The 25,695-nt window shown below is 38.0% G+C and overlaps 1 protein-coding gene and 1 non-coding gene across 6 annotated transcripts in view; one reads left to right on the top strand and one right to left on the bottom strand.

Annotated features, from left to right (window-relative positions):
* The window catches only part of ARHGAP21 (Rho GTPase activating protein 21), a 131,851-nt gene that overhangs the window by 85,351 nt on the left and 20,805 nt on the right, over positions 1-25,695 (top strand). For 3 of the 5 annotated variants that reach the window (XM_070472068.1, XM_070472069.1, XM_020882321.2), the window contains exons 5-11: positions 1,491-1,583; positions 3,887-3,965; positions 6,994-7,048; positions 14,921-14,950; positions 16,317-18,207; positions 24,239-24,397; positions 24,536-24,638. In XM_070472068.1, the coding sequence (XP_070328169.1) occupies positions 1,491-1,583; positions 3,887-3,965; positions 6,994-7,048; positions 14,921-14,950; positions 16,317-18,207; positions 24,239-24,397; positions 24,536-24,638 (2,410 nt within the window). Of the gene's footprint in view, positions 1-1,490; positions 1,584-3,886; positions 3,966-5,953; positions 5,976-6,993; positions 7,049-14,920; positions 14,951-16,316; positions 18,208-24,238; positions 24,398-24,535; positions 24,639-25,695 lie in introns of those variants that run through there. The other 2 variants (XM_070472070.1, XM_070472071.1) reach the window with 2 other exon arrangements.
* Positions 655-761, bottom strand: LOC139036878 (U6 spliceosomal RNA). Its single transcript, XR_011489732.1, has one exon. It is a non-coding gene; the product is annotated as a U6 spliceosomal RNA (small nuclear RNA).

The raw sequence follows: 25,695 nt of genomic DNA, 5'->3' as shown, positions 1-25,695 counted from the left end.
TTTACATTTCTTTTCCTTGGGGTGGTCTTGATCCCTGCATCCTGTACAATGGATAAAAATTCAGTTTTATAGACAACAATTATGGATTCTTTATATTTGACACTCAATCAAATTCTGTCCAGCGTTGCAGTCTAACAAAATGGATTAAATTTACCCCATACACGTATATGCATTCTTTTCTCAGTTACATTCTTTTTAAAGAGTCAGGGCTGTGTGTTCTGCTTCTGTTTCTGATTCAATAGATCTGAACACACTTCCTGGGTATGTCACTACTGCCGGTCTGGGGACCACATTCTGAGTATCTACCTGTTTGTCCTCTCTCAGTACTTACCTTCGTACTTATCACTTACTTTAAACGTTCTCTCAGCCGTGACTCTTTATTTTACTTCTGTGTATTGAGACTGTCAGTTTTTCTCAAATGTTAGTGTGTAGGTGAATCACCAGGGAAAATTGTTGACAAAGCAGATTTATTTTTTTTTTTTTTTAATTTTCCATTTATTTTTATTAGTTGGAGGCTAATTACTTTACAACATTGCAGTGGTTTTTGTCATACATTGAAATGAATTAGCCATGGATTTACATGTATTCCCTATCCCGGTCCCCCCTCCCACCTCCCTCTCCACCCCATCCCTCTGGGTCTTCCCAGTGCACCAGAAAAATATGGAACGCTTCACGAATTTGCGTGTCATCCTTGCGCAGGGGCCATGCTAATCTTCTCTGTATCGTTCCAATTTTAGTATATGTGCTGCCGAAGCGAGCACGACAAAGCAGATTTCTGATTGGACTTCAAACACTGATTTTTAGCAAGTCCTTGAGCTGGTCTATGGATAGCAGTTGGTGAAGTCCTGACTTTCGCATTTGATCACCTGCTCCTCATCACCATAACTGTCTGTTGTATTTGTCTCTGTTTTTAAATACTGTAGTATCATTCTTCATTCATATGTCTGTCTCCCTCCAGCATCCCTAAAGGGAAAGAACTGTTTTACTTTAGCATTATGACTTCAGTGCTTAATACCATGCAGTATTAAAAAGCAGTAGACTTGATAAAAATAAATTACTGAACAAATGAAAAAAAAAAGGCAGTAGGCTTGAATACTACCTGTATAATTTAGCTCTGTGATCTTGGAGAACTTACTTAATCTCCCTAAGCCTCAGTGTCCTATTTTGTTCCATGGTGGTAGTAATATTTACTCACTATGGAAATTAGTTCTCAGGCATGGGAGTATTTGGTGTAGTAATTTACATACAGAATGTTCCGGATAAATGGAAACCATTGCTGCTCTGGCGGTTGTGTTGTGAAAGAAGCAAAATAAATGTTTGAGTTTGTGAAATACTCTTAATAATGACTTCAGCATTCAAATTCAGGATATGTGTTAACACTTCTTTAAAAGATCTTGGCTTAATTGTCTCAGTTAAACAGTTTCCTGTTTTGCTATTTTATGAAAATATTGTGAAGTAAAACCATGCCTTGGATCTTTTTTCTCCCACAGGAAAACAAAGAAACCGCTTGGAACCCATGGACACCATCTTTGTCAAACAGGTGAAAGAGGGCGGACCTGCTTTTGAAGCTGGATTATGCACAGGTGCTGATATTTAAACAGACTCTAAATTTCTTAACTTTGTTTCTTCCATGTTTCATTTTCCATATTTTTCTTTCTCCTTCTGTGTGTTTCTTCCTTTCTCTTCATATCAGTTGTTACTGCTTTTGAGACCTAGTTCCTTGTAAGCTTCTTGATACCCAAATAGATACATTCTGACAGAAATACAGAGCTGTACAGGACTGAGCAACTTAGCACACACACATGCAATTTGTGGGCACTTTTGTTGTTGTTCAGTTGCTAAGTGGTGTCTGACTCTTTGCAACCCCGTGTATTGCAGCATGCCAGGCATCTCTTTCTATCATTATTTCCTTGAGTTTGCTCAAGCTCACATCCGTTGAGTCAGAGATGCCATCCCACCATCTCATCGTCTCAACCATCGCCCCTTTCTCTTGCCCTCAGTTTTTCCCAGCATCAGGGTCTTTTCCAATGATTTAGCTCTTTGCATCACATGGTCAAAGTATTGGAGCTTCAACTTCAGCATCAGTCCTTCCAATGAATATTCAGGGCTGATTTCCTTTAGGATTGACTGTTTTGATCTCCTTGCAGTCCAAGAGACTCTCAAGAGTCTTCTCCAGTACCAGAGTTCAAAAGTGTCAATTATTTGGCATTCAGCCTTTGTTATAGTCCAACTCTCACATCCATACATGACTACTGGAAAAACCATAGCCCTGACTAGACAGACCTTTGTCGGCAAAGGTCCGTGATGTCTCTGCTTTTTAATATACTGTCTCGGTTTGTCATAGTTTTTCTTCCCAAGGAGCAAGGATCTTTTAATTTAAAAAAAGTGGGCACTTTTAGTTACCACTTAATAATGGACTCTCAGAGGCCCTTTAAAACAACCTATTTTGCATACATTTAATTTTGAAAAAAATGAACAAAATAGTAAAATGATGAAGATATTTATTGATCTAATTAAAATAATCTTGGAGCTCCAAATTCCAGAAGAGCCTGGCCTGCCAGAGATGAATTAGTTCATTCCACCACAAAGAGTAGCTTATTTTTTGGTTAAAATGGTAAATTTTCTTTATTTTTAAAATTTTTATCAGTATAGTTGCTTTATAGTGTTGTGTTAGTTTCTCCTATGCAGCAAAGTGAATTGGTTATACTTATATCTATAACCCCTCTATGTTGGATTTCCTTCCCATTTACACCCCATAGTGCATCAAGTAGAGTTCCTGTGCTATACAGTAGAGTTCTCATTAGTTATCTATTTTATACATAGTACCAGTAGTGTATATGTATCCATCCCAATCTCCCAATTCATTCCATCCCCCCAAGTCCCCAAAGAGTAACTGAAGTCTCCAGTGCAATGCAAGCAAGCCCAGCTGCATATCTGCAGGATGTGGTCTGTTTCTTCTGAAATATTTTGTGACTTGTGATTTTCATAAAAACTAGCTAGGATTTAGTTTAGAGTAATGCAGACACTAAAATAGTTACCCCTTTCTCTTGTTTTTAAACATAATGTAAAATGGTAATTAACGAAAAACTAGCTTTTACTGCCTTTTGATTAAAATAATCTTTTCAGCTACAAATGTAAGTATTGGGTATCATTCCTAAGATACATTAGGATGCACTGTTAATTTGTTAATTGGTTTTTTTGGTCATAGTTAAGGGACTGTGCTAGCCACAGGAACAGTACATTTTTTCTGTTTTCTTCTTTCCCTTGTCCTTTCTCTCAGTTATTTTCTTTTCTGCTCCATTGAATTTTTTTGAGTCATCCAGAGGTCCTTTACCCCATTAAAATGAAGAACAAGTTAGTATATGTAAAGTCAAACCCATGTGCATACCCATATTTCAGTTCTGCAGTGTAACACTAATCAGTAAACTAAAGAAATTGGGAGAATAGGAGAAAGAAATTAATTGGACTGAAATTGGAGAACACTGAACTTCCCTAGTGGTCCAGTGGTTAAGACGCCACACCAGGGTTCTGTCCCTGGTTGAGGAGCTAAGATTCTACATGTTGCACTGCATAGCCAAAAAACTTAAAAAATAAATAAATAAAATTAGGGGATTTATTTTATTTATATAAATATATAAATATTTAGAAATAAAATACTTTTTGAGGTTCCTAAATTAATCAGTTGCTGCACTCTTCATTTAAAACATCATTATATCTCATAAGCTGGATATATTAAAATTTAGGTTCATTTTTATAAAAGATACTTTACAAAACAATGAGCAAGGATATATCAAAAATAAGTATTTACTCAAGAAGTATTACAAAAGTACTCAGAAGTGACATTGTAAAGGAATTCCTCATGTGTTTTTTTAATTCCTCTTTGAAGGTGATCGAATTATAAAAGTCAATGGAGAAAGTGTTATTGGCAAGACCTATTCTCAAGTAATTGCTTTAATCCAGAACAGGTAAGTCTTGACATGATTAATTTTGGCCAAAGATGGGTTTTATAAATCAATGAAGAATGTAGCTTTAATACAATATTGTATTCCTGTAAGAAGCTGATGCGATGTAAAGATAGGAAACCTTCCTTTAAAGTTGAAAATGCATTTGAAAGTTGCCAAGAGCGTACTACCAGAGGATGGTGTATTTGGTGGCTTTGTTTCGGCAGATTTACTAGATTTGTAATTAAAATCCTTTTGAGCCTGAGACGCATACATTTTAGATTTGTCATTAAGTCTCTTGCTTTTATTTGAAGTGAAAATCAAATTTGTTTATAATATGTATATAAATAATTGCATATATAGTTTATTTTAAAACCACTAAGATAACTTATCTTTAAATAGCTTACTGAGTAATATTCTTGGCTCAAATTTATTTAACAAAGACCACAAGAAATCATCTTTGAATCCACTTGTTTGCCTACTTTCTACAGAATAGGATTTTGAGTTTTAAAGGTAGAGTAGTATTTATAGAGTGACTGACTGTAAAGATAGTTTAGTCCAACCCTATTTCTCTCTGTCACACACCTAGACTTTTTCTTAAAATTGCAAATACAGAAATCAAAAGCCAAAGAGGTTGCCATGTTAAATTTTGATCAAGAATAAACCATGACTCTACTAGGGTCTGATTTCCAGATCATCATCACAAGAGGTTCTGCTGTTGCTGCTGCTAAGTCGCTTCAGTCGTGTCCGACTCTGTGCCACCCCATAGACAGCAGCCCACCAGGCTCCTCTGTCCCTGGGATTCTCCAGGCAAGAATACTGGAGTGGGTTGCCATTTCCTTCTCCAGTGTATGAAAGTGAAAAGTGAAAGTGAAGTCGCTCAGTCGTGCCCGACTCTTTGAGACCCCATGGACTGTAGCCTACCAGGATCCTCCGTCCATGGGCTTTTCCAGGCAAGAGTACTGGAGTGGGCTGCCATTTCCTTCTCCAACAAGAGCTTCTACCCAGATTCAAATACAGTAACTTTTAGGTGACCTATTGCTTTATATTAGCCACACTCAGCTGTCTGCAATTAAATTGAAGTTCACTGTTTTCTGAAGACTTTTATCAAGCTCCTCTAACCATTTCTAAAGCAGTTCATGCTATAATCTCACTTATTTACACAAGGATACTTGGTGATGTCAGTGGTAAAAAAAACCTGCCTGCCAATGCAGGAGATGTAAGAGACACAGATTCAATCCCTGGGTCAGGAAAATACCTGGAGGAGGAAATGGCAACCCACTCCAGTATTCTTGCCTGGAAAATCCCATGGACAGAGGAGCCTGGCAGGCTACAGTCCATGGCGTTGCAAAGAGTCGGACATGAATAAGCGACTAAGCAACTAAGCGACAACAACAATTTACACAAATGCCCTAATACGTTGCCACTTTCAGAGGTGGGTGATCATGATTTATTGATCTCAGAGTGTTCTCTTTACTCTTAGATTCTAGGCATTTCTGAGTGACACCTATTTGATCTTAAGTATTGAGGAGACCTGGGGACTGGAGAAGAATTGAAAGCCTCCCCAGAGGCAGTGGGGAGATCTACCCAAATTTTCTTTTTGAAAACAATTTAGATCATGATAAATATACCAGTATGTTTTGTCAGCCTATAATTTGAGAGTTTTCAGGGTATTTATTAACATGTCTTCTTTAAAAGTACCATTTTCCCAAAACAACCATAATTTAATCTTTGTTTTCCTCAAACTCCACATTATTTTTTTTTTTCTTTTTTGTTACTGATGCAGTTCATCTTTCACGGTAATAACATTTTGGAATGACAGTCTTAATTTTTCACCAGTAAAACAATTTGAAAAATTAAATAAATAAATAAAATAAAATGGTTTTTTTTTATGATCTTATTTTTCTTTTAAAAAATTGTGTTCCTTTTGTCTGCAGTTGGTAGCAAATGGATTAATGCAGCACAAAGCCATTGAGATTCTGCAGTGTATTAATGTAAAAATGTATCCTTGCAGAAGAATTTATCTAAGCATCAGTATGTATTTTCTACCAACTCTAAATGTTGAAATTCAAGTACTTACATATTTTCTTAGTAGAATTTATTTGAACCTGTGGTTCTTACTGGTTTACTATTCTCTTTGCATTTATGAACCTAAAAATAAGGGTTCAAATAGAGACACCGGTAAATTATTAGATTTTGGGTTTTTTGTTGTTTGTTTCTCAATCTCATGATTGTATTGGGGGGAAATCTATCCAGTATTGTTAGGATAGATACTGAAGCCCTAGCTGGGGACAGCACCACTATCCTTGCATATCTCAATGTAATTCTGATATCACAGGACTCAATATAATTTTTCCCTTTGAGCTGTTTTAAACCTAGAGAAACTTGTCTATTATTTCAGCAGGACATTTGCGGTACCAAAATAAAATGAGACTTTGAGCTATTCCTGTAAAAGCTCTAAGTTAAATCATGGAGAAGAAAGCAAATAGTTGAGATGCTATGTGGTTTTTAAAGATAAGGCATCATTTTGATGGTTGTGATGGTGAACTCTTACTTCCTTCTCTTCTGAGGCCAGGAGGGAATATTTCAAAATTAGGATGTTTAGTATTGCCTAAAATGTTAAATTGGAGGGTTCTTTGATTATTTTCATGTTAATGGATTTTTAACTTGATAAACAATGAGACTATGTGGTAAAAAATTGTAATTTGTTCTGTGACCTGAGATAAAGGAATACATAATTATATGTTGATGAGTTTTATTCCAGGAATATTCAATATAAGTAATATACTTGGTGTTTCTAAATTAGAAGCATGTTGTAAAGAACACTTGACCAATTCTGAATAGCTCAAACATATGTACATAATTATTATATATGCATAAAAATTATTACTTTTCATTTTAATGATTTGGATTTGAAAGTAAAGGTTTTTAAAATCTGTAAGTTAAACTCATAATCAACTTAAAGAATACTTGAGTTACCTCTTTTTTCCTTTATGTCCTTCTTGTATAATTTTTGCCTCCCTTAAAATAGTTTATGTATATTCAATTTCAGTGATACAACATTGGAACTTAGTGTTATGCCAAAAGATGAAGACATTCTCCAAGTGGTAAGTTTTATTTGTTCAAATATGTGGATTGTTTTGTAGTTATGAATGTTAATAAAAATTCTCTAAAGATAGAGGTGATTTAGATTTTTAAAAAAGATTCTAAGGGGGAAAACCCTTAAACACTTTTTCTCTATGCTTTATCAAAGAGAGAGAGAGACAGACAGAGAAACCATTGTCAATTTTTTACAGTTAAACAACATGAGAATGTTTTATTAATTTCACAGTAAACTTGCTGTTGTCATTTGGAATGAGATTCCTAAAGAGTTTGTTTGCCCCAGTGTTGCGTTCTAGATTATTCCTTTGACCAAAAGCCAAACCTCAGAATGCAAGTACATATCCCCAGGAATTAGACTTTTTAAAAAAATAAAAAGTCAGAAGTTTTATGAAAGCCATTTCTTAATTTTTCAATAAGTATTACTGCTTATAAATTAACTTACCAAACAGTTTTCAACAGTATCCATTCATTCCATTAGAAGGAATGTTCACAATAAGTACAGTCCACACCTTAAGGGAAAAATATGTTAACATCTTAGGGAGGGAATGGAATTAGATAGCAGAAAACCTATAGCATTTGTCTTAAAATATCTTTCTCCTCTTGAGAAAGAAAAAGAAATTGAATGGAGTACTTAACTCCTTTATTAAACTTAGATATTGCTGATGGTAAAAAAAGATGACAGATTTCGTTCAGGAATACTTTTCCTCAATTGACTTCTGTAGTTCAGCAGAATAAAACAATTAGATTGGGGAAATAGTAATGGCTGCTGAAGTTTGTGGTTTTTAAAAAACTTCCTTTTAGAAAATTGTCATTGCTGTTTCGGAGAAGGCAATGGCACCCCACTCCAGTAGTCCTTGCCTGGAAAATCCCATGGATGGAGGAGCCTGGTAGGCTGCAGTCCATGGGGTCGCGAAGAGTCAGACACAACTGAGCGACTTCACTTTCACTTTTCACTTTCATGCATTGGAGAAGGAAATGGCAACCCACTCCAGTGTTCTTGCCTGGAGAATCCCAAGGAGAGTGGAGCCTGGTGGGCTGCCGTCTATGGGGTCACACAGAATCAGACACGACTGAAGCGACTTAGCAGCAGCAGCAGAATTGCTGTTTTACTCACAACTAATGGAATCTTTATGATAGGAATCAAAATAGGGATGCTTTTCATTTATAAGGCATTAATTTGAACTTGGCTCAACCAAAGTTCTAAATAATCTTTGTAAACACTTTTTTTTTTTTTTTTTACAAAAAATATTACTAAAGCTAATCCTAATAATTCCACTTAGGGAAGCCTGGTGTGCTGCAGTCCATGGGGTCGCAAAGAGTCCGACACGACTGAGCGACTGAACTGAACTGAACTGAACTGATTCACTTACACATAAGATATAATTAACCAAAATTCATGGAGATCAACCTTATGTTTTCAAGGCAGGCTGATTTCATTTTGAAATGGCAGTTTTACTGATAAAAGATTATCCTTCTTAAAGTGCACAGTTCTGTTGATGTCAGGGGTGTCTGATCAAGGAGGGATAACCATCCATGATGGTTTTCTTAATCAAGTAGAATTAGTTGTAGGGTTCCTACCCTGATCATTCAGCACAATGAAGGAGTAAAAGTCATAACCATGGAAGGCAGTGAAGTCACTAGATTGAAAATAAAGAGGGGCTTATTCTCTAGGACTCTACTTATGCAAAGGACCAGGAGGTGATACTTAGAGGGTAGGGCAGACTTGACCTTGAACTGTTGCATTCTCCTGACTCAGAGATAGAGTGCTCTTCCGAAATAGAACTCTACTGAAGAGTCATCTTTAGTAGACTCTTTCCTTGCTAAGGTGAAGGCACTGGTGGGACTTTGTTAGAACAGTAAAAGAAATAACTCATTTCAGAGTGGCTGGCAATGAATAAATGCGGAGGGAAGGATCAAGCACAGAATGATCATCCTAGCATGCTGGGTGGTTGATGCAGGGGATCAACAGTGCAGTAATGTTCTAAGGATGTGATCAGTGGGAACTTTAATTGATGAAGTCTCCTTGTGTTTTATCTAAAGTAGAGGGAAACTACAAATTGTTGCACCACAGGGAAAAGTTGGTTCACTGGTCTGACCCAAGCAGACAGATCCTGAAAGTTCCTCAGTAAAGGGTCCTGATATATTGTAACAGAAAAGTCATATTCTTACAACTTGTTGTTTTATTTTAAGCATAAGAAATCAAAAGCCCAGGGACTACCCTGGTGGTCCAGTGGTTAAGACTCCACCTTCCAATGCAGGAGGTGTAGGTTCCATCCCTTCTTGGGATCCCACAGGCCTCACAGCCAAAAAACCAGAACATGAAACAACAGAAGCAGTACTGTAACAAATTAAACACAGACTTTAAAAATGGTCTACATCAAGAAAGAAATAAAAATTCTAAAAAAAAAAAAGAAAGAAAAGCCCATATCCTTGATAATAAAACCTCACCTTTAAACCCAGTCTTCCTTCAAATTTGCATGTCCTGTAATTTGTTAGGAAATTGAAGGAGTGTATATAGTTAATGTAGGTTATGCATTGTTCCCCGAAGAACATCAAAATGCAGAAACTTCTTTTCCACATAAATGTTTTTAGCTAGGTTATCTACAAGTGTCATTTTAAAAAGTTATTATAAAACACAGAGAAGATCTGGGATTTAAAAAAAAGTATGTGAAAATAAGGGGCCTTCAGAAATATTTATGTTGCTCTTAAATCTGTTACTTAAAATACATGCTTGTAAAGATGTATTTGTCCCTGTGAGGTTGAATATTCATTGTAAAGAAAACATGAAACATTTTTACAGCCACTGTAAGCATCTTTAACCCAAGAGAAAGCTTGTTTTCTCAGTTTACATATGTTTACCTGAGTAACAGCAGGATGGGGTGTCCATGAACTTTTGCTCCTCAAGTGATGTATAGACCAAGTGGTTCTAGAGGTCCTCAGCTCTCTTTGAGAGGTGACGTAGAAAATTTGATTTAAAACTTGCCTCACGGAAGGACTGGTATATAATAATAAATCTCATAATTTACAGAAGACAGTGATACAGTGTTGAAAAGCGTGAAGTATTGGTAAAACTAAGAATTCTTCATTATGTTATTAAACTAGTGCTGGTAATAGTACTCCTGTACTTGGCAGCCTCGTTTTTTAAACATGTCTAGATCCACAATATGCTTAGTTTTGTATTCACTTGAGTCGTGTGATAGTCTTATGTAATGATCTTTTAGACTATGATCATCATCTTAGACAAGTTCATATTTTTATGGTGATATTACAAAATAAAGAACACTTCCTGTTGCACTTTTAAAAAAGCGAAATGATTGTGTTGCCCTCTCAGACACTGAATGAAATAGTCATCACCCATCAAGTCGCTAAAGGGCGATAGTAATAGTAGCAGGGTTGGTTGCTCGGTCGTGTCCGACTCTTTGAGACCCCATGGAATGTAGCCCACCTGGCTCCTCTGTCCATGGAATTATCCAGGCAAGAATACCGGAGTGGGTTGCCATTTCCTCCTCCATGCGATCTTCTGGACCCAGGGCTCGAGCCTGGGTCTGCTACATTTCAGGCAGATTCTTTACTGTCTGATCCACCAGGCAAGTCCCTGAAGGGCAATGCTAATGGGGAAAAAAAAGTATGTCCTCAAATGGACCCATTGTAGGAGGGCTAGGTCTGAGCATTCTTTCCCCTGCACACCTCAAGACGTTTTGTTAAGCCTTTTAGCACCATGGACTCAAAATTGAATTTTGAGTTGATCGGTTGCGATGGCTGTGGAGATTCTCAGGTGTGTCTGGTGTTTGACAAGGGCGTTTGGAGCCTACTTCATCTTGTTCTCTGTTAGACACAGCCAGCTTAAACAGCTTTTCTGGTGTAACAGAGAAGAAAGTGATGCACTAGGACTTGAACCCACGCAGGTCTGAGAGTGTTTATAGCCTGTAGTTGAAGCTAAACCACCTTTCAATACCACCATTGGGTCCAGATGAAGGATTCCGGTGGCTGACAGAGTCACACTGCCAGTCAGGGTCCGAGCTATCAGGTCAGCCAGTCCCTGGGCTGTGCATCCACTGCCCTAGTTACCACTCCATGAATATTGTGACGTCCACTGAGAAATGTAATTTAACTGAAGTTTTCCTTTAGATTTATCAGAAGTACTTTCTAATAAAATAATTATTTATTCCACACTCAGTATACTATTCGATTTAAAATTAGGTGTCCCGTGTGTCACATGTGCATCAGGGTGGTCCTGCTTTAGAATAGGGAAGCAAGAACAGGAATTCTAGAAGGTTCTTTCATAGTTTGAAAGTTTGAAGCAGTTACTTTCTTCTGCCTTTTTTTTTAAATCTTATTTTCAATATATTTTTTAAAAAGAATCTGCCTTTAATTCATGAGACCCTAGTTCAATTCCTGGGTCGGGAAGATCCGCTGGAGAAGAGATAGGCTACCCACTCCAGTATTCTTGGGCTTCCCTTGTGACTCAGCTGGTAAAGAATCCTCCTGCAATGTGGGAGACCTGGGTTCGATTCCTGGGTTGGGAAGATCCCCTGGTGAAGGGAAAGGCTACCCACTCTAGTTTCTGAAGAATTCTGTGGACTGTATAGTCAGTCCATGGGGTCGCAAAGAGTTGGACACGACTGAGTGACTTTCACTTAAAATAATTATAAGAATATACATGCTTGTTAGAAGAGTTTCAAATGATTTAGAAAGGTATAAGCTGTCCACAACATCCCCTTCTCACATGCCTCACTGTGACATATCTGATATATATTTGAAAATTATACAGACACGATAGGTGGTTATTTTTGCTTTTGTCATAGGTACAGGTATTAAAATTAACAGATCATCCTATTAACAGTGAACTGGTAGGCAGGAATTTTAATCTTAGTAGCTTATTTATTCTGCAGTCTTTTCGTTGGTTTGTTTTTATTATTTACTAGACAGTAAATACAGTATGGTAATAGTAATACTATAGTAATAGGTATGGTAATAGTGATTTTGATGCAATTCTACTAAAACTGAACTGAAAGAGTATTTTTGGATTATTTAGCTACTGTTAGGCACTGTACACATAATCAAGATCCAGACTGTTAACATTTCATTTTATTTAAATGCTCTTTACAATGCTAATTCCAAATGGAGACATCTGTAAGTCATCTTTTATTACTCACTCCCCTCAACCCCTGCTTAGAGAACCCTTTGGATCTGTAGGCATGACAAGGTTGCTACTATTGTGTTTTCATTAGATATGACTTGAATTTTAACATGATAAACTTCTAAACTACTAAGCTACTATAAGATATAAAACTTAAGAACAAGGGTAAAGAACAAGAAAAAACATAGATTGATATTTGAAAGGACTAACAAAAAAAATTGGCCAGAGTTTGTTTTTTTTAAATCATATCCTGTTGAATTCCCAAGTGCTAATCTGTTTGAAAAAAATCTGAGTATTGTCTAGTTCCTTCAAAACTTCTGGATATATACTGTGAAGTATCCATTTGGACTTAAATGTAAAAGGGATTATGAGCCAAATATGCAATTCTTATGACATTGGTCTCAAAAATTTCTGGGCCTTGCCATGGATGGTTGTTGTTCAGTTGCTAAGTCATGTCAGACTTTTTGAGACCCTTTGGACTGCAGCACGCCAGGCTCCTCTGTCCTCCACTGTCTCCCAGAGTCTGCTCAAATTCATGTCATTGCAGACACACTTATTAATACAGGATGATTTTGACATCATTATAACAGAATATAATTATATAAAAACTATATAAAAGAATATCGTTGGATAAAGAATACTTTAAGTGATATTTTGTTCTGTTTAGTTGGTGCCTGTTGACAATTCAGAGATTCCCAATGAGTAGTTAAAACATTGAAATGTCTGACTGTGACGTCTCAGTGAAAGACTTATTTTCTGACTCACGAGAAAGCACGCCACAGTCACAGCTATGAGCAAGTTATAGAGTTTTAAATTTTGTTTTCAGAATGGGAAACTTCATCAATGGGTTCCATGTTCACCTGGAAGAGCTGAATGCTATAGTCTACCCCAGTGTTTGCCCAAGCCCTGGCTACAGCTTTCCTTAGTAGGCTGTTTGTTTTCCAGAAGAAAACCTAATGGCATTATGGGAGAAGAGGACTCCTTACAATGCATATTATCTGTTCCTCGTCTACTCCCCTAGCTTATCATGGAGCTAATGTCTGTCTGTTCCACACCTCTCAGCATAGCCATTGAAGTTTATTCTCATGATTTATCTGGAACACAAACTAAACAACAGGGGCCTTGGAGCACTGCTGATTTCCCCAGGAATGTGAATTGAATGTGTTGGTCTCCAAACGTTATGAGAAAGAGAAACAATAGATAACAGCCTTTTTTAGTATCCATGAAATGAGACTGTGTGAGGAAATTAAATACTACTACTGAACACATTCTTATTTTAGTTGTCTCAAGCATATATGCTTACATTAGACAACAATACTGTATCTATAAGGTATTCTGTTCAGTCAGTCCACTGGTAATGCATGGTCCATGTGTTTGTATTTTAAGGACCCCTTTGCCATCACTTTACCCAGAAGTGGGGACCCATGAATATAGACTATTTAGGAATTTTAGCATTATCTAAAGTATGTCAAATACCTTTTCAAGTATTTAATACTGGTTGACCAAAAAGTTTGTTTTGGCCAACCCAATAGTTCTGGTTATATACTTCTATTATTAAAAGATAATACTCTTCCCCGAATTTGAATAAAGGAGATATCTCTAAGTTATTAGTTCTAGAGCAGCATTTCTTAGCAGAAATTTGAACTGTGTAAAAACCCCCAGGAAAAAAATGGGTTCCATGGCCAAGTAAATTTGTAACTTCATGTTGAGTTTTACAGCATATGTTAATATGGTTGAGGTTTTGAGATGTCACAAACCCCACTCGCCAACCTTTACTTTATCGAGCATAGGGAATACACCACCCCCTCCCCTTTCAGGTGATGTTTCCTAAAACTGCACACACATGCTCTGGAAATACCGAACCAGACAGCACACTCATCCACACACAGGTTTCCCGTCAGTATCGGTGCGACTGTAATAAGCATGGAAAAGATAGGCTGATTACATCAGTGGCAAATACCCAAAATGTCTATTTGGATTGACTGTTTCCATACCTTTACAGTATTGTGGTATGCATGTTTTCTTTCATTTACTTGGCTTTCGTTTCTCACGGTCTCCTGGTTCAGATTCTATAGTATTCATTTTACATGAAAAAGAATTACTCTGGAAGCAGTATTTTTTTTATGTCCACTAAGTAGTTTTTTCTAAGCGAATCAAACAGGATAAAAGGGACAGCGTGGAAAGATCTTAATTTTTGAGGGAAACCCATTTAACCCAACAGTCGTTCTTTCATTCCAAAGTCCTAGTGTCAAGGCAGCAGCAGTCAGCTGACAGCTGGTGGTTGTGCTCCGATTTACAGGGGAAGGAGGAGGTTGTACTATTTTAAATGCATAATAGAGCATTCGTTTCGTCATCTGGAAGCAGAGATGGAAGAAGCTCAGGGGAACTGAGAGGCATCAATGTTGTTCCCGTGGAAGGGAAGCTTCCTAGCACATTATCAGACAGCAGCGCAGATCGAAGAAAATATCTGTCAGGAATGCATGTTACCAGATGTATTTTGCTTTCAAGAATGGTAGACAAATCAAATCAGAGCCAGATAAAAGCCTGAGAAATAGATGCTCAGAAGGAAACTGAAGTTAATCTTTATGCCTCACTGCCCTTTACTTCTCTTGGTACCTTCCAGAGGATTCAGTATAGATGTATTTTTAGCTTGCTATTTTCCAGCATCAATATGACAACATGATTCTGTCTTTATGTCAGTAAGCAGCTTCTACTATGTTTTCCTATTTTCTGCTAGCTACAATTTACAAAGGATGTCACAGCTCTGGTAAGAACTGCACAGAAGCCATTTCCTTGCTTTTTAAGTCATGTTTTGTAGAAATTTGTAATAAGCCAATCTATTAAAACTGTCAGTTTGCTTAGAGGAATCTCTTCGTGGTGTTAATCTTACTAATTTGCAGAATGTGTTTGTGATACATTGTTTTCTTTATTATTTTTTTCTTTTTATGTTTGATTTTTGTATCCTGTGCATAACTGGTGTTAAAACATAACATTTATCTGCATCCCTGTATATTTTTGAAGCATCTCACCCTCTCTCCTTTCTTAGTACTTTGCTGTTATGTTATGTTATGTTTGTGGCTGCACTTGAGCTTTGCAAGCTGTCTAATGCAAAGACAGGATATGAGATAGTTTTGAATTAAGCTTGTTTTGATTAGGGAAGAATATGTAACATGACACCACACCTAACTGTCTCAGCTGTTGAACATAATTCTGAGTTACCTTAATTAGCTCTGTTTTGTAGAGTCTCTGTATTTAATTTGTTGCTTTTAAGTTCTTAAAAATATTCCTAGATAATTTTATAAATAGTTGATAAAAAAAAATTGGAACTGCATGCTTGCCTGTTCATAATAGAGAAATGTCTCCTTAAAACAGGTAAGAGAGACCAAATAAATTTGTACAATGCAATTTTGCATGAGTGTAAAATAAAAAATATAAATTATATACAGGAAGATGAATTACCTTTATTCATATTTTATACCTTTAATATGCGCATATTCTCTATTTGAAAAATTTTAATAGTTAACATGGCTGTTGGAGGACCTAATTTATCAAAATGGATTATTTTTAGTGATTCAGCAGTTATTAATTGGCAAGACAATGTTCAATATAGTATTTATCATAGCAGTAGTGCCTGGAGTAAAGATGTATTTGGTGAAGATTTTTAATATTTTCACCTCACTCTGGCAAAAGATCAGGTTCTTCTTTTGCTGTGAGATTTATTAGGCAGCCATTTAACCTGCCAACTGCTGGGGGGGGGGTGGGAAACAAACATAAAACTTAAAAGGGGAAATTTTTGAAAGCAAGATGTCCATATCTTATTATGGCAGGTGGCATGGATAGAATTTGGTGTGTTTCAGATCTTTTGAGAAAGTAGGCAATTGTAATTTATATTTTTTGCAAATTTGAGAAAGTAGGCAATTGTAATTTATATTTTTTGCAAATTCTACAATTTATTTGCTTTCTAAGAGACTAGCTGAATTTGTGGAGTCCCCTTACATTGTGTCTGCATGCATGCTTTAGCGAATGCCACTCGGGAGCAAGGCAGGGCACCGTAAAATAAGAGTATATCACAAGATTGGAAATGTGTTCCTTTGATGAGTTTGAAGTGACCCGTTTCTCTCCTCTCCATGTAGGCGTATTCTCAAGATGCCTACCTGAAAGGCAATGAAGCCTACAGTGGCAATGCCCGCAACATCCCTGAGCCCCCACCAGTCTGCTACCCCTGGCTGCCATCCGCCCCTCCCGCCATGGCGCAGCCCCCTGAACCACCTCCTCCAGACTCAACAGCAAGCAAACCACAGACTAGCCCCCCAGTATTGACGCAGCCCAGCAGGGCCTACAGGATGGAAATCCAAGTGCCTCCGTCACCACCAGAGGTGGCCAAGTCCAACACAGCAGTGTGTGTCTGCAATGAGAGTGTAAGGACCGTCATTGTACCTTCTGAGAAGGTTGTAGATTTATTACCTAACAGAAGCAACCACACAGTTCCCGCTCACAGAACTGAGGAAGTGAGGTATGGCCGAAACGAACAGCCCTCTTTCAAAACAGTGACGAGAGCCACCTCGCCGCCATCCTCAGTTCCCACTGCCCATCTCATCCACCAGCCCGGCTCCAGGTCGTTGGAACCTTCTGGCATTTTACTTAAATCTGGCCACTACAGCGGACACTCGGAAGGTCTGGTGAGCAGATCTCCAGCTGTGGAGTCTGCTTCCGTAAGTGTCAACCACTACTCTCCCAACTCCCATCAGCACATAGACTGGAAAAACTATAAAACTTACAAAGAGTATATTGATAACCGGCGCTTGCACATGGGCTGCCGGACCATTCAAGAAAGGCTAGACAGTTTAAGAGCCGCCTCTCAGAGCACAGCGGATTATAACCAGGTGGTGCTGAACCGCGCTGCCCTGCAGGTACGGCGTCGGAGCACCTCTCAGGACCGAGTGCCCCAGTCCATCCAGGTCCGGCAGCGCAGCGTGTCCCAGGAGAGGCTGGAGGACTCTGTGCTGGTGGCGTATTGTCCGAGGAGTGCCTCTCAAGGCGCGCTGACATCTCCTTCTATTAGTTTTAGTAACCACAGAACTCGCTCGTGGGATTACATCGAGGGACAGGGTGAAACCTCGGAAAACGTCCATTCTGAATGTCCACCACCGGATGCAAATGGTGAACGAAAGCAGACTTACAAGTGGAGTGGGTTCACCGAACAGGACGATCGGCGAGGTATTTACGAGAGACCCAGGCAGCAAGAAATTCACAAATCTTTCCGAGGCTCCAATTTTACAGTGGCTCCGAGTGTGGTGAATTCTGACAACAGGAGAGTGAGCAGCAGAGTAGGGGGATCAGTGTCTCAGTTTAAAAAAATTCCAGCAGATCTAAAATCTCTGCAGCCCAGCAGAAATTTTCAAACTACTTGCGGAATGTCCCAGCCTCGAGGGATTTGTCAAGACAGGTCACCTCTTGGGAAAGTCCGAAGTAATTCTCTGAAAGCGCCTTCTACGCATGTCGCGAAACCACCCTCCAGCCAGAACTCATTTGTTTCTATCAAAGACCAAAGACCAGTAAATCATTTGCATCAAAACAGCTTATTGAATCAGCAAACATGGTTACGGACGGAAAGTGCCCCTGATCACCAAGTGGACCCTGGGAAGCCCCCCTCTCTTTCCGGAGCTTCTGTTAAGCCCCCGACTCTGGCAAGTGAGAATACTAGCACTCCAGATTTTGAGTTATCCGTCACTCAGAGGAACCAAGATTTCAGTGTACAAGAGGTGGAAATTCAGCAATCGAATGCTGTAGATAATAAAGAAACTGTCATCCTAAGAGAAAAACCTCCGTCTGGTCGCCAGACACCGCAGCCTTTAAGGCATCAGTCTTACATCTTAGCAGTGAGTGACCAGGAGACAGGCTCAGACACCACCTGCTGGCTGCCTAATGATGCTCGCCGGGAGGTCCATATAAAAAGGATGGAGGAGAGGAAGGCCTCAAGTACCACTCCACCTGGTGATTCCTTGGCTTCCATCCCATTTATAGGTGAGCTCACCTCATAGTTGTTGGTTAACATGTAAAACATGTCACAAATCTTCCAGCAAACTATTTCTAGTTCAACGGATCCAGGAATTTTACTCTGTGATCTTGAAACACTTGCTCTGAATTTTCTACACTCTGCTAAAAACCAGAGCCATAAGCTTTTTTTAAGTATTTTTATTAATTTATTTAGGCTGCACCTCACAGCATGAGAGATCTTAGTCTCCTGACCAGGAATCAAACTCGTGCCCCCTGCATTGGAAGGGCAGAGTCTTAACCACTTGGACTGCTACGGAAGTCCCCAGAGCCATAAGCTTTTACTCTCAAAAATTATTTCTAGTATCAATTTTCCTTTTTTTTTTATTTTAAACTTTGCATACCCAGTACCCATTGTTAATTTCGATTTTGATGAAACATATCCCCACCATCTGGGGGAGACTCAGCAAACCAAATTGTGCTTGGTTGTTGATTCAGCTGAAACAATAGCCAAGTAGAACAGTTTGGATCACTAGCAATCGACCTTTCATATCATCAGTGCTTTTCACTTTCTGAAGCTGCTTTCTTTATAAATTTTAATTCATGGGCCTACTGAAAAGACTTCTTTGTTGTTAAATTACTCTATCTTAGAATAAATCCTGGAATAGATGGGGAGAAGTTACTTAAATGACAAGGCTGTGCCCTGATCTGGAGCACCTATCATGTTCACTGAGGGTTTAGACTGCTCCCACATGCCCCAGGTATATTATCCACACATCAACCAGTATGTTTTTAAAAATAGAAATCAGATCATTTCACTCCTGATCAGAACCCTGGTTTAGCTTCCTATGTTACTCAGAAGAGAATCCAAAATCCTATGGCAGGCTAGGCCCTCCATGATCTGCCCCACAACCGCGCCGCACCTCTCTGCCCCTACCTCCCAGCCGCCCAGCAGCCCAGGAACACCCCCAGCACACCCTGACTCCGTGCCCTGGCACCAGCTCCCAGCCCTGGAATGCATTCCGGAGATATTCACAAGACTGCCTCTCTCTGAGTACATCTGGACCTCTGCTCAGAATTTCCTTATCAAAGCAGCCTTCCAGACCAGACTATCTGAAATACACACAGAACCTGACGTTCTCTATGTCCTTAAGCTACTTTGTTTATCTTTATACCACGTGTTTCCACTTGACTTTTTTTTTTAATTGCATCTTTCTCTGCAGATCTAAAGCCTAAACTTTGTGAGAGCCAGGATTTTAGATCGTTTTATTCATATCTTTGTCCTTAATGTCTGGAACCACTGCCTTGCATAGAGAAGGGACTCAGTAAATATTTGTTGAAATACTAGATGAATGATAATTTTGAGTCAATAGTTTAAATGTATAAACAAAACAAACTTTCATCATGTCTAAGATACCATCTGCTAACAACATTGTCATATATGTCCATTAGTAAATGAGAAATTTAAGCTATGGAGAGGTTAAATAACTTGCCCAAAGTCACACAGTTAATAAGCAATAGAGACTTCGCTGATTCAGCCTCATCTCAGGGCACAACTCCAGAGGGCACCATTTGTACAAAGTGCATTGTGAAGAGCGCCCTCTGGAGGTGTGTGATGCCAGCCTTGCTTTGAGGCCAAGGTCATACATACACTTCTTCAGCGGATAGGTTCAGGAAGAGTTTGCCATGATTTTGTAATATAATGTGGTTATCTCTGAGTGCTAGTTCAGACTTCTTCTTTTCTAGAGAAATTTTTTAAAGCTCTTGCGCTGTTGGACTGTCATTTGACATTATCAGAATCAGCTATAAAAAAAATTCCACATAACTCACATTTTAAAAATATATATGACATATTCAAGTTGTAAACATTGTAGGGAATCTCAGCCTAAATTGTGCACATGTTTATATCTGTAACCTTAAGGCTAGCCCCCCAAAATAGTTTTATTGTAGATTAAATGGTATAGAAATGATTGTCTTATGATTTTTTTTTTAAAACAAAAAAAGCCCTACAACCCATGGCTGTATTTCACAGACCTGTGAGACCAGAATAAAGGCATTATATTTGTTCCTACTTCATAAGAATAATATAATCCAATTATATTAGAATAATAAAAAGTTTTCTAGTTACATCTGTTAATATTTCTTCCTAGTTACTACTAGGTATAGGAATAAACCAAAAGGTCAGTTATGTTATTAAAGAGAACTTTGGCTAAAATATAAAACAAAAATCTGTTTAATTGTGTATACATATAAAGACTTAGAAAAATGATTAAAAGAGACCATTTTGTTTGTTCGTTATAAAATAAAAATGCTCACTAATTACTTCTGATCAAATTCTACTTCAAGTACTTACTTGAATCTCTTTTATAGTTCCCAGTGAATGACATCTTTTGTTTTATGAATCATGACTTAAAAGTCCCACAATATAGAAATGACTTTATAATCCATTTATTTCTTATATGCCTCCCAGGACCTTAATGTACTGCGTATGATTACTCTTATATGTCATTTGATTGGCACCCATGGAAAAGGGTAGAATAAAGAACTGAGATATGAACACAGAATTGATTTCACTGTTCGGATGTAAACAGTGGATTTTTACATGGATGTATTAAGTGTTCTTAAGTGCCAAAATTTAATATTGAAACCCTTTTATATTATTGAGCTTCAGAGTTTTATCTGACCAATAGATCTTTTTTTTTTTTCTTTTTCTTTTTAATTTTTAGCCACATCCCATGGCACATGGGACCTTAGTTCCCCAACCAAGGATCAAACCCACTCCCCCTGCACTGGAAGGCAGAGTCTTAACCACTGGACTGCCGGGGAAGTCCCTGGTGTTTGTCTTTCCAATCTAGCTATTTTTTAAAATATAGGTCTTACTAGGATAGATATCAGCATTGAAATGGAGTAAAAGAGACCATTTGCAATGTTTCTCGAAGTATTTTCTGGGAATACTAATTCCATTTGATAAAGGCAGGGGGCAAAGATTAGTGATCAAATAAATTGAGAAATGCTGAGTTTTAAAAATTAAGTTTGTTGTTGTCATAGAACTCTCAGGATCATGAATGTACTCCTTATATCTATCTTGTGAGTTTTCTAGGCAGGATATAGTACAATTTGTCTCAGAAGTATTTGACCGTGAATCCTTTCTTTCATTTAGAGCATTTCAGTTTAGTGTACCATAAAACATAGTTTGGTGAATGTTGGACAATGTTTTGTGCTTTTTATGAAACATTTAAATTAGAAGGAAAAAGAAGAATTAAGGCTTGCTTTTGTAGCATCACACTCCAGAGTCATCATAGTCTGTGATTTTAATAATTATTTTTGTTACTTGAAAGCATTATAACCAATGCAAATAAATAGGTGCTTTGGCTTTATTTCCCAAAATATCAGAGAATGGAGCCAATTCATTTACTTCGTTATCCGTGTAATGCAAAGATAATGAAATGTCTTGCAGGAAGAAAATATTCCAGCCTTTTGTTATACATTTAACATCTAATAGTCCTCTGGGGTCACAAGATTTAGAAAAATGAAGAAAATAAACCACTTTGTGTGTAAATTAGGAAGATCAGTCATTAGCAGTATTTTGTTTATACCTACTCACCCTTGTGGCTCAGCTGGTAAAGAATCCACCTGCAATGCGGGAGACCTGGGTTCGTCCCCTGAGTTGGGAATATTCCCTGGAGAAGGGAAAGGCTGCCCACTCCAGTATTCTGGTCTGGAGAATTCCATGGAATGTATAGTCTATCGAGTTGCAGAGTCAGACACGACTGAGCGACTTTCACTTCCACTATACACACATACCCTGTAAAGCTTCAAAGTATGTCCTGAAAATAAATTTCAACACCTGTCACAAGTAAACACAAAATACAAAATGAATAATGAGTTCCTAAGTAGTTTGTTCTTTAGTAGCAGGTAGTAAGGAATATTCTCCAATCTAGATTTTTAGTGTTTTTTTTTTCTATTTTTCATTGGAGGATAATTGCTTTAAAATGTTTTCTTAGTTTCTGCTGTATATTGACATGAATCAGCTACATGTATACATATATTCCCTGCCTCCATTCTGAGCCTCCCTCCAACCCCCTCACGCCACCCCTCTAGTCATCATACTACTACTCATAACTATTAATATAAAAAAGCCAGTTGTATTACCCACTTCAATTTCATCTAAAATTCGTACTCCCCTCATTTTTGCCATATTTTAAATATTTTCTCTTGTTCCTCTCACCCCAGAGTTGGCCAGTACGTGTGTACCAAATTAGGATTAGCCTAATAAATTTGGTTGATACAGCCTTGTTGACACTGGCATTTTAAACCAATTCAGAAATCTTAGAGCTTGTAGGATAGAGCTGGATCACAACATTGTTCTTTACAGCATCAGACTTTACTTCTGTCACCAGTCATCCACAGCTGGGCGTTGTTTTTGCTTTGGCTCTATCCCTTCATTCTTTCTGGAGTTATTTCTCCACTGATCTCCAGTAGCATATTGGGCACCTACCGGCCTGGGGGGTTCATCTTTCAGTGTCTTATCTTTTTGGCTTTTCATACTGTTCATGGGGTTCTCAAGGCAAGAATACTGAAGTGATTTGCCATTTTCTTCTCCAGTTCAGGAGAACTTAGTTATCTGAAATTTACCCAAAAGACATGGGCCTGGGTGACTAAACAATAATTCTGAATTTAATATTCACTCTTCTTAGCTCAGATTTCCCAAGTTTGAGTTGGCATCTTCTTACTAGATAAATTTATGTGTTTCAAGTGTAACAAAACTGCTCACCACAGAATAATTTTAGATGTTCATTTATCTTCCTTTTGGTAGTAGTGTTGACTTTTATCCTGAAATATTTCAGTCTGATCTATAGCACACCTTGTAGAATACCATGCTTATTTACTTAGGAAAAAAAATTTTTTTAAAAACCTTGTACTTATAAAAATTATAGAATTGTTTCCCTCAATCAGATTTTCTGGATTTTCAACTAGTTCCTTTAATATTGAAAGTAGATCCAATAATAACTACACTCTCAGTCGGATCTGTCAGTTTTTAAAATAAATTCAAACCTGAGAAGCCCCCTAAGAAATCCCCAGCTTATGAAAGCCCCTAAGTATTTTATGTTCCTACATAAATTAAACAGATAATTTTACCCCTGTTGTGGATTTATTGTTGTAGTCCTCTTGAGCTATAAATGACCCTTTTGATAATCCTAACCCAATTTCTTTATAGGGAATGAATTTAATATCCAAAGGAATTAAGTAGCTTTCACAAAGTCCAGCAAAATAGGATCTAAATCCTTTGACCTGCAGCTCAGTCTTCCCCATTCCTAACAGCTGGCTCATTCTTTGTGCTAAAATTAATCATCCTAAAGATAAATTTGTGAAATCAGTGCCTAATATTCATTAAATTATTTTAAGGTAAATGTTAGATTCCTCAAAATTAATGTTTCCGGCATTCGTTTGCTGGCAAGCTGGGTCATCTCTCATACACATGTGCCTCTCACATACACCCAAGCATGCTGTTGTATAGGTTTAGGTTCTGAATACCTGTGAACTTTGGTATCTTGATGATCAGTTTGGTGAAAGTGTTAATTGTTTGGTGAAAGAGTTAGTTGTGTCCAACTCTTCTCGACTCCATGGATGGTAGCCTCAGTCCATGGAATTCTCCAGGCAAGAATGCTGGAGTGGGTTGCCATTCCTTTCTCCAGGGGATCTTCCCGACCCAGAGATTCAACCCAGGCCTCCTGCATTGCAGGCAGATTCTTTACCATCTGAGCCATGAGGGAATTCTCTTAATTGTTTGGTAGAAGCAAACAATTTAATTTTGGGTAAAAGCAACTCATTTCATTTCTTAGACCATATTCTTGGAGTTCTTTGGAATTACTAGATTAGAAACTGTGTGAGTAGACTTTTAACAGATGACTCTGTCATTAACTGTTATTGCTGTGGTTGTGTTCAGATCTGTATCTGGTTCTTTTAATACTGGGTACCGATGATTAGTTCTGTCATTGTTATCATTAATGATGATGAGGCCATTTAACATCCCAATATTTATTTTCATTTTATCTTATAGATGAACCTACCAGCCCTAGCATCGATCACGACATTTCTCACATCCCCGCCTCTGCGGTCATCTCTGCCTCCACCTCCCAGGTACCCTCCATAGCAACGGTCCCTCCCAGCCTCACAACTTCAGCTCCATTAATACGACGTCAGCTCTCCCATGACCAGGGTATGTTTCATTGAGTAGTTAACGTGAATTGTCTCACGTTCTCAGCTTTCCACTTAGGGTACTGTGGTGATCGTCTCACCCTGAAAAAAGAATCTGGAAACTACGTGCACATATCTGAATGTTGGGTTTTACTTGCAGAATCTGTTGGACCTCCCAGCCTGGATGCCCAGCCCAGCTCAAAGACAGAACGATCCAAATCATATGATGAGGGCCTGGATGATTATAGAGAAGATGCAAAACTGTAAGTCTCAAGCGTGTTGTTTTAAATGCCTGTTAGTGGGTGCTCAGTATGCCCTTGACATATAAATACTGAATTTACTGATGTATTTTCTAACTTCGACATTAGAAATGCAAATAAAAAATAAAAATTGTTACGTGATAATACATTCAATTGAATTTTTTAAAAAGTGTTTAAAAATCAGTAATACAGTTGTATTTTATGATTCAAAAATACACATAAAATCATTCCTGCTTTAGACCTCTAGTCACGCAGTCCTACTCTCAGACAGAGCTATGCCATCTTTTATGTTAATTCCAGAGCTATTCCTTGCGTAAAATCATGCACGTTTGCATATGCTTATATACATTCATGTGTGTATTCTAATTATTTTTATAAACAAATGATATGTGCTCTACACACGGATCTTGGAGAGCTTTCAGTGTGTGTATTCCTGGCTCATTCTTTTTCATGATTGTCTAATTTTCGACTGAGTAGTTACACTGTAATATATTTAATTGGTATTCTATTAGTAGACATTTCGATGATCAAATCTTATGCCACAACAAATAGTCCTTCGGTGACTATATTTATACATAGTTCATTTAGCATATATGTGAGTGAGTATAGTTGGAAAAAGGATTGTTATATCAAAGGGTATGTATATTTTTTACTCCAAAATCTATTGCCAGTTGCTGTCCAGTTTGCTCTTCCTAGACTCGCTGCCTTAGGGGAGTGTGTGTGAGGCGTGGCCAGGGCAGTGGCAGTGACTGGCAGGGATTATTCTAACGATGCAGGATGGGATGTATGAACCATCTTCGCCTTTACTGTCCCTCACAGAAAGATACCGGTAACAGCCTCCTTTCACAGTCAGCTTCACCTTATTCCCAGCTACACACTGCTTCCTGCAGAGATGGTGGGACTGAGAGGAAAGGACCATGCCATCTTCAGTCACACATTAAAATCCTGTGCTCCTTAAGTGAATCTTGAATTACAACACAAAACAGCTTTGTCCCGTGAACTTAAGTTGTTTTGAAAAATCAATGTGAACCTGTCCTCCGAAGCCCTAGGCTTTTTTAGC

The sequence above is a fragment of the Odocoileus virginianus genome, chromosome 9, assembly GCF_023699985.2.
Source record: "Odocoileus virginianus isolate 20LAN1187 ecotype Illinois chromosome 9, Ovbor_1.2, whole genome shotgun sequence".
Lineage (NCBI taxonomy): Eukaryota > Metazoa > Chordata > Mammalia > Artiodactyla > Cervidae > Odocoileus > Odocoileus virginianus.
This window is presented reverse-complemented; position numbering and strand designations above follow the sequence as displayed.